Raw genomic sequence first — 8,949 nt, forward strand, 5'->3', positions numbered from 1 at the left:
ACAGGAGAACGGCTGCGCCTCCGGGAGCGGTTTATTGGGGTGGGGGTCGCGGGGCTGGGGGCACTGCGGGAGGTGTGAAACCCCCGCAGATTTGGGGGTACTGGGGGCGTTTTAGGGACCACCCCCTGGCAGCCAAAGGCAGCGGGGGCGGGTGCAGCGCAGCTCCAGCTCCCGCTCGGTGCCGGCGGGCGGGTCCTGCCCCGGAGCCCCCAGGAGTCCCGCGGGGACCCCCCAAACGCGGGAGACGCTCACGGCAGAAGCCCAGTCGCAGTCCTGGGTGGGAGGACACAAGAGGGGACAGCTGGGGTGATGGCCCCCCTCACCCCAAATCCCCAGCACAGCAGCCGTGCCATGGCTTGGGACCCCCAAAACGTCACAGCGATCCGCCCAGTGTCACCGCCCACCGCCTCATGTCCCCATATTCTGTCTCCCCCCCCACCGTTTCCCCCACTGCCCCGCCACTCACCGCGCCCCCCCCCGCAGAGCCAGAGCCCGTCCGGGTGCTGTCGCGCCAGGTGAGATACCGACCGCCCGGAATTCCCGGGAAGCACCGTCAGGGCAGCCCCCGGGAGCCCCGCGGCCACCAGAGCCTGGGGACACAGGGGAAAGGGTACTGTCACCGAGGAGCGGGGCTGTGGTGATGGAAGGGGACGTGGGGAATGCGGAGGGTTTCGGGGGAGGGCACATGAGGGATCCTGGGGGATACATAGGAACTCCCGGGGGTCGTGGGGGGGGGTTCACGTAGGGGATTATAGGGGCGGCACATGGGAGGATCCCGGGGGTCCCGGTGGGTCGCAGTGAGAAGGGGGCACAGGGGGGCACCCGGGGGTTGCTGGGGCGTCGCAGGTGTGACCCGGGGGGGGGCAGCGGGGGGGGGGTCCCGCGGTTCCGCACCTTCCGTAGCCGCTGTGCGGGACCGAGGCCGCCAGGGGGCGCCACTACCACGACACAGTTTCCGAGCGCGAGCGCCGGGGGGAGGAGCTGCAGCGCGAGGGGGCGGTGCCATCCCCAGGCCACTCCCAGCACTCCGAGAGGCCGTCGCGAGACCAGGGCCCGCCCCCCGGGCACCTCCTGCGGCAGAATTCATCACGCCCACTCAGAGGCCACGCCCACTCACCGAACACCGGCTTTTCTGCCTCACCGGCTCACGCCCCGCCCTCCCCCGGCCCCACCCCTTTAACCACGCCCACCTGCACGGCCCCGCCCGCGCGCTCCACGTGCGCCGCCCAGCGCAGCAGCGCCCTCCGCAAGTTCCCGTCCGTGTCGCCGTTGTCGCCGTCCTTGGGGGTCCCGTGTCCACCCTCCAGCGCCGCCGACGCCCCCCGCAACACCCGTGCCCGCGACGCCCCCGGCAGCCGCCCCCACCTGTGGGAGTCGGGGGCGTTGGGGACTGATCCTCCCCTCTCCGAGGGGTCCCATCTTTGGGGACACTCCTGGAAGGGCCAGCCCCCCACCCCGGTCACTCACCTCGGGGCAGCCCCACGGGCAGCGGCCACGGCCTGAGCCAGCTCGGGATCACCGGGATCATCCGTGGTCACCAGTGGGCTGCGATGGGGACAGGAGACAGGGAGTCAAAGGGCGTTTCTGTGGGAGGGACACCTGGGGGCACCGGGACCCCTTAGAAAGAAAGAATCAGGGTCCTGGGGGGGACACAGGACCCTCTGGGCGGACAGGAGGGGGCTGAGAGCACCCGGGGGTGAAGAAGGGGGTGCTGGAGTTGTTGAACCGAGGTGCCAGTGGAGCCCCGGTCTCAGAGTTCTTCTCCTGGGACCCCCTAATTTGGGGTCTCCATCCCGGGGAGGGGTACCTGAGCAGTTCATCCACCTTGGCGGGCTGTTCCCAGGGGGGGCACCCGAACTCTTGCAGCGCCTGGGGGAGTGCGGGGGGGAGGCAGAGCCCATCTGCAACAGCACAGGACGCCCCCCACCCTGGGGACCCCCAGGCCCTACCTCACGCCCCTCTAAACCACTCAGGACCCACCCCAGGAGAGTTCCACATCCCTCCAGCTTCTCCAGGGCTGCCCCAAACCCCCCCGCACCCCCTACCAAGCCACCCAGAAATCCCACCAGAGCCCCCTTGGGAGCCCCCACCTCATCCAGGTCAGTGTCCGTGGCCTCCCCGGTGCAGCCCCCACTGGGGTCCAGCAGGTCCAGGGCATTGAGCCACACCAGCCCTTGGGGCAGCCTGGAGAGGGGTCAGTGCTCAGTGCCCAGTGGTCACTGCTGGGCTCAGGGGTCAATGGGCCTGATGGTCACCTGTCCGCCGTGTCCAAGGCCACAGTGATGTCCTGGGCCCAGATGGCGGCAGCTGCGGTTTGGGGCAGTGCCGAGGCCACGGCCACAGCCTCAGTGGGGCCACGCACGGGCAGCAGCACCAGCAGTGGCCCCGGGGCCTGGTGGGGCAGGGGACACTCAGAGGGTCCCCAAAAGGCACCCCTGGGCAGCCCCCACCCCAGCTCACCCAGGGGCACCCACCAGCTCCCGCAGGCAGCGCGAGGTCGGGGCCACCCCTGAGATCAGCGTGGGGGGGTAGAATCGATGCTCCCCCTCCAGCAACGGTGGCAGTGGAGCCTGGAAAACCTGGGTGGAAAAAATCAGGGGTCACAACGAGTGGGGAACCCCAAAGTGCTACCTGGGGCATCCCAAAACTGCCCCCAGGGGACCCCCAAATGCCCCCACAGGTGGTCTCAATATCCAGGAACCCACAACTGCCCTCCCAGGGAACCCTGATGTCCAGGAACCCCCAAATTTTCCCCCAGGAGACGCCTCAAACTCTCCCCCAGGCAACTCCAATGTCCAGGAACTCTCAGACTTGACCCCACCATATGGAAACCCCCAAACGTCACATCCACCTCCCCACCCTCCCAACCCCTTTGTGTCGTCCCAATGTCCCCATGGCCACCCCAGCCCTGGCTCCCTTTGTGTATCCCCTCACCTGAGCTCCCTCCTCCTGTGCTTCCTGCACCACCTGCTCAGGTGGGCAGGTCCCAGGGGCCAGCGGCCCCACCTCCGTTTTGGGGTCCATGGGGTCCCCGAGCCGCAGCCCCTGAGCCGGGCCTGGAGCCGCCGCTCCAGTGCTGCTACCACCGTGTCCTGAGCCAGCACCACGCACCCCCCACATGGGAACTGGGGACACCGGGAGGGACGTCAGGGCATCCTGGGACACTCCAGGGACTCCTCTGAAAAATTCACAGCAACCCCCCCCCCAAAAAAACCCAAAAACCTCCTGAAAAGAACCCACAACCCCCCCCACAAAAAAAGCCCTGAGAAACCCTTAACCCCCCCCAAAACTCCTGAAACCTCCCCTCCGAAAAACCTCCCCAAAGCCCCCCCGGGAGCCCCCAGGCCCCACCAGCGCCGGGGGGGGTGGCGGCGGGTGGCAGCGATGGCGGCGGCCGCGCTGTCCAGGTCGGCCGAGTCGAGGACGATGACGACGACGCGGCCGCCCCGGGGAGCCCCCAGGCGCGGCCCCTGGCACGGAGACCCCCACACCAGGGCCTGCAGCTCCTCCTGGAGAACAGGGGACAGCCTGTGGGGACACACCCAGGGACCCCCAAATTGGGGGAGGGAGGGGGAAGGGGAGCACCAGGCCCCCCCATTGTCACCTCCCATTGCTGTGAGGTCGCCGTACCTGGGGGGCTCCAAGGAAGGTGACAGAGGTGATCTCCGGGTGGGCACGCAGGGCTTGGCACAGCCCTGGGGGTCCCACCAGGACGTTGAGGACCCCGGGGGGCAGCGCCGCCCCCTCCTCACTGAGCTCCCCCAGCAGCAGCAGCGGCAGAGCCACAGCCGGGGGGGGACAGGACCAGAGCTCTGTTCCCTGTGGGGACACCCCAAAATGGCTGGGACACCCCACAAGGACATCAGGGAGCCCCCCACACCCGGATCCACCTTCGTCCCCTTTGTTGAGCTCCCCCTTGCCCCCCTGCATCGCCAGCTGCCCCCAGCTGTCCCCCCATTCCACTCACCCATGGCCAGCAGTGGCCCCAGTTTCCAGAGCAACGCCGGCAGCGAGCAGGGACCCCCCAGGACAACGGCCACCACCCCTGCGGGGACACGACGCAGGTCAGAGGTCACGGGGAGGGCATAGGGGACAGTGTGGGGACAAGGGACACTCACCCACAGGGGTCCAGCCCTCCAGGCCAGGGAAGCCGAGCTGGGCCCCCGCTGCGGGCACCTGGAGCAGCCGCTGCGCCAGGTCCAGGTCGGCTCCAAGGGTCTGGCAGAGTGGCCGCCCCCCGGTCAGGGCCAGCAGGGCCCCCATCGTCCCCCTGCGGTCACCATCAAGTGTGGCAGCCAGCCTGGGAGGCACCGGGTACACAGGGGGTCAGGGGAGGGGGACAACAGGGGGACACAGAGGGGACACCAAGGAATGGGGGGACACGGGGAGGGCACAAGGGGAGCTCAGAAGGGTTTTGGTCACCCGGGGTCACCTGGGGTCACACTGCTACAGGAGACAGAGGGAAGTGGGACAGGTCAAAGGTCACCTGAGGGGTGCAGAGAAGGTCACCAGCGGTCACAGGGTCACTCACCGGGTCAGGCACTGCCCCCGCTGGGGCCCCCCCAGGCCCACCCAGGCCTTGGCTGCTGCTGCCGCTGCTGCCACTGCCACGGCCAGGTCTGAGCTGTCCCCCGCCGGCACCACTGCCACTGTCCGGCCTAGTGACAGACGGCGTGACAGGGGCTGGCCACTGACTGCCGTGCTGACCACAAACCCTGATGCCAACTCCATGACCCTGCCCTTATCCCTGACCCCCAATTCCTGACCCCTGACCCCTGGCCATAGTCCTGATTTGGACCAGTGACCTCAAATCTGTGACCTTGACCCTTAATCCCTGTCCCCCTCCCCATACCGGTGGTGGCCTCCTGGCACTCCAGGCTCGTCCTTCCGGTGGCTTCAGCCACGATCCGTCCACGAAGTGTCCGAGGCTGCGGCCGTGGGACTCCAGCCATGCCTGGGGGTGTTGGGGACACCCCTGGGACCCCGCCGGCCCCAGCAAAGCCCCCCCGCCCCCACCCAAAGGACCTTGGGGCCATGGGGGGACTTTGACCCTGATACACCCCAAGCGACCCAGGCCTTCCCCCGTGATCCCTCCAGCCCCAGAAACCCCCCAGGACCCCCCAAGATCCCCCAGTGTCCCCACAGTGTCCTCCAGGACACCCCCATCCTCACAGGACCCCCAAAACCCACCCCAATTCCCCCCCAGCTGCCTCTCCCAGTCCCATTATTTCCCTCGGGGACCCTCCAGACCCCGGCCCAGTTCCCAAGAGCCCCTCAAGACCTCCCCGAGATCCTCAGGGACTCCCCAGAAACTCCAGCGCCCCCCCAGAACCTCCAGAGCCCCCCCAGGACCCCCAGGGCCCACCCAGCGGGAGCCCCAAATCCCCTCTCACTTCTGCCGGGTTGATCCCGCCGGGGATCGGCCCCTCCTCCCTCGTGGCGAAGATTTTGGGGACCGGGGGAGCCCCGAGGACCGCCAGAGCCGCCATCGCCGCCGAGGGGCCACCGAGACGGGGCGGGGTTGGACGGAGCGGCCCCCGGGCACCACCGAGACGGGGCCGAAGCGGCCAGAGCGTCCCCTCGTAACCATGGAGACGGGGCCCCGCGGGAGCGGAAGTCAGGGAGCGGAAAGAGGCGGCAGCCGCGGTGAGGGCGGCCCAGGGGGTCCGGGGGTGTCCGAGGGATTCCGGAGGGGTTTCGGGGGTCCCGAGGGGTTCCCAGGGAGGGTCGCAGAGGCCTCGGTCCACCCCGGGCCTCGAGCGGGGCTGTTCGGCCCCGGATCCTCCCCCATGCCGCTCGCTCAGGCCATGGCGGACCCCTCGCTGCTCTCGGCCGAGCTGGAGGCGGACGAGGAGGAGGAGGCGGCGCTGCGGCGGCTCCTGCTGCAGGTGGGTCCCGGGAGGGGGTCCCGGTCGCGGTTCCGGTGCTGATCCCAGTCCCGGTTCAGCCGCTCCCCCTCATTCCCGCAGGTGACCCCGGACCGGGAGGAGACCCTGCGCCCCGGCCCCGCCCGCGCCGTCACCCCGCAGCCGGGTAAGGGGGTCCTTCCGTGGATTTTGGGGAGGGCTCGGGGGGTCCCCGCCGCCCCCTGACCCCCCCCCCGACCCCGTGTCCCGTGCCTCCCTGCCAGGGCTGTGCGTGAAGACCCGCGCGGGGGGGGACAAAGTGTTCGTCAACGTTTGTCACTCGCCCGAGGTTCCGCCGCCCCCTCCCGTGTCTCCCCCGGGACTCCAGAGGCTCCTGCGGGAGCCCCCCGGCCCCGACGGCGGCTTCCGGATCCCGATGAGCCTCGGGGAGCCGCACGCCGAGCTCGACCGAGGTCAGAGACCCCCCGAGCCCTCCCTGTCCCGAGCACCCCCATGACCGCTGAATTCTCCCTGAGTCTCGTCAAATCTCGCAGCGGGCCGGGGCTGCACCGCCTACGACGTGGTGGTGAATTCGGGCTTTTTCAGGACGCTCCAGGTGAGGGTCAGGATGGGGAAATGGGGGTCTCGGGGGGGGTTTTGGGGGCTCTGACCCTTCCGGCCCTCCCAGGCCGATCCTTTGTACCTCGAGTTCTTCCTGACCGTGGCCATGGAGGGGCTGTCGGAGAAGTACGGGGTGGAACTGGAGCTCACTGGTGAGACTGGGGGTCACTGGGAGGGCTCAGGTGGGGCTGGGGGGGTTCGGACCCCCCGTGACCCCCCCCATAACCCCTCCAGGCTGGCGAGTGCTGCGGAATCGGAAATTCCTGGGCTCCATCTCGGCTCAAAACATCCGGGCCCAGCCCCGGCCCCACATCCAGGAGCTCCCAGGGTGAGTGGGGACCCCCTGAGACCCACCCACCAAAAACCCCGGGGCCCTCCCAGCCTGATGTGTGCCCCCCCACAGCCCCCCAGACCCCCCCCAGTTTGTGGTGGTGGCTGAGCCCTCGGCCCAGGACCCGAAGGTGCTGCAGGCCCGGGTCCACCTGCCCCAGCTGGTGAGTGGGGGCAACTGGGCAAAACTGGGAGGCGCTGGGGTTGGGTTACGGGGTTCCCCTGATCCCGGGGGGAGGTTGTGGGGCAATGTGGGAGGTTGGGAGGCTCAGGGGGTGCTGGAGGGGTGGGATGGGGTGGGGGGCCCCATTTTCCTGGGAGAACATTGGGGTCACTGGGGGCTGTGGGAGGAGGGGTTCCCACCATCCTGGGCGGCTTAGAGGGACAGTGGGGGGGCTGCCCCTAAACCCCGGAGAGGGGTTGGGGGTGCTGTGGGCGTGTCCTAACCCTGGTCCCGCCCAGGAGGGGGCGGGGTCTCTCTGGCTGGGGCTGAGCGAGGAGCGGCTGCTGCTGGTCCGCCCGCCGCCAGGGGGCGATGCCGCCGGGCAGGGGCCGTGTCCTTCCGCCCGTGAGGGGGCGCTGCTGGAGCTGGGGCTGCCCCTCCCCGCGGACCCCGCGCGGTGCCGCGCGCGCTTCCACCGCCGCGCCAAGGTAACCGTGGCGACCGCGGGGACACGCCCCTTTCTGGATGGGGACACGCCCCCTCAGTGAGCGCGCCTTGGCGCCCCCTGCAGGTTCTCACTGTGACGATGCCGCTGCAGGCGTGAGGGACGAGGGACCCCCCCCAGCCAGAGGGGGACTCCCCACCACGGGACCCCAGAGAGCCTCCAGGGCTGCTCCCGCCCCTCCCCAGGATAGTCCTGGAGCCTTCTGAGCGCTCCAGCCTGGGATCGTCCTGGACTTCCCCTCAGGGACCCACTTCAGGACCTCCGACCTCCTTGGGGCCACACCAGGACACTCCTGGACCCCCCCAGGACCCTGCTGGACCCCCCACCTCAGGATCGTCCTGGGTCTCTCCTTGGGAATCCCCCTCAGGATCCTTTGGGGCCTTTCTCAGGACGGTCCTCACCATTCAGGGACCCTCCTCAGGACCCCCTGATCCCCTCCAGGATTCTCTGGACCCCCCTGGGACCCTCCTGGCCCCTCTTCCCATCCTCCGCATCCCCTTGGGCCCCCCATGCTCCCTTTAGCCCCCCCCCCCTCTCCTTTTTCTACAAAACCCCCCAATAAAAGTTAAACCCAAGCCGTGTCTGTGATTGGCCGAGGCCCCCCCCAGGGCGGCTCAGCCCACGCAGGGGGGGATTGAGGGGGATTTAGGGCTGAGCCGGGCCGGGGGGGCCAGGGGGGGACTTCCCAGAGCTTCCCAGGAAGAGGCGAGAGGCCCCAGGAGCCACCGGAGGGGTCGGGGGCCTGCGGGGAGGGAGGGGGGACAACCCCCAGCTGACCCCTGGGTGTTCCCCCGGGTGACTCCGAGGGGGGACACAGGTGTCCTGGGGGGGGGATTCCCTGCGGTCCCTTGGGTCATGGTGCCTTGAGCCACCATGGAATTCAACAAGGAGGAATTCCGGCGCCAGCTGGGGGCCGGGCTGGGCCGCCTGCACAGGTGAGACCCCAGCTTTGGGGGCACAGGGACATTGGGCGCAGTCCCTGGGGGTGTGAGGCGGGTCAGGGCTGAGGGTGTGGGTCAGCACAGGGGCAGGTTCTGGCTTTGTCACCTCTCTGTGACAAGAGCGAGAGCCCGGACGGGGAATTTTGGGTCAGCTCATTTTGGGGGGGGTTTTGGGGTGTCCTGCACACCGTGTGTTTGTCCCCCCCCCAATCCATGCGTGTCCATGCCACGCGTTGTCCCCCGTCCCTGTCGTCGTCCCCTCCCCCGGCGCCGCCGCCACAGAGGATTTAGAGCCTTAATCTGCTGCCACCACCACCGCGGGGGGGACGCAGGGGGACCTGGGGACACGGCGGGGGGAACGGACACGGGGGACAGGGAGGGGTGGGACCGGGTGAGCGGAGCCCCCCGCTGACCCCTCCAGGTTCCTGGAGCGGCGCCAGGATGACCCCGAGAGCCTGGAGCTGAGCTCGGGGGGGGCGACCCCAACGCCGCCACGTCCCCCCTGCTGGACTGCACGTTCTGCGGGCTGCCCCGCGCTACGGC

General features: G+C 69.4%; 2 protein-coding genes across 3 annotated transcripts; one reads left to right on the forward strand and one right to left on the reverse strand.

Moving 5' to 3' along the window:
- Nucleotides 1-22: 22 nt before the first annotated feature.
- Nucleotides 23-5,489, reverse strand: LOC120747722 (aldehyde dehydrogenase family 16 member A1-like). The gene is given in 20 exon segments (XM_040053747.2): nt 23-280; nt 475-590; nt 895-1,071; nt 1,191-1,365; nt 1,468-1,545; nt 1,808-1,869; nt 2,091-2,184; nt 2,256-2,392; nt 2,475-2,579; nt 2,935-3,041; nt 3,044-3,125; nt 3,339-3,509; nt 3,631-3,795; nt 3,797-3,819; nt 3,968-4,045; nt 4,119-4,300; nt 4,532-4,658; nt 4,853-4,888; nt 4,891-4,954; nt 5,394-5,489. Coding segments are annotated over 20 exon segments (2,244 nt in total). The 3' UTR covers nt 23-111.
- A 151-nt stretch (nt 5,490-5,640) lies between these two features.
- LOC120747721 (PIH1 domain-containing protein 1-like) lies at nt 5,641-7,987 on the forward strand. Of its 2 annotated transcripts, XM_040053745.2 has the most exons (9): nt 5,641-5,888; nt 5,970-6,033; nt 6,131-6,319; nt 6,401-6,462; nt 6,535-6,619; nt 6,702-6,795; nt 6,871-6,961; nt 7,260-7,448; nt 7,532-7,987. In XM_040053745.2, exons 1-9 carry the CDS (start codon nt 5,790-5,792, stop codon nt 7,562-7,564), a joined length of 906 nt encoding a protein of 301 aa, XP_039909679.2. In that variant the 5' UTR covers nt 5,641-5,789; the 3' UTR covers nt 7,565-7,987. The 2 variants fall into 2 exon arrangements, with proteins under 2 accessions (XP_039909679.2, XP_039909680.2); XM_040053746.2 differs by lacking the exon at nt 7,260-7,448 and having other exon boundaries at nt 5,643-5,888.
- Nucleotides 7,988-8,949: the final 962 nt, after the last annotated feature.

Source organism: Hirundo rustica, unplaced genomic scaffold (assembly GCF_015227805.2).
Source record: "Hirundo rustica isolate bHirRus1 unplaced genomic scaffold, bHirRus1.pri.v3 scaffold_181_arrow_ctg1, whole genome shotgun sequence".
NCBI lineage: Eukaryota > Metazoa > Chordata > Aves > Passeriformes > Hirundinidae > Hirundo > Hirundo rustica.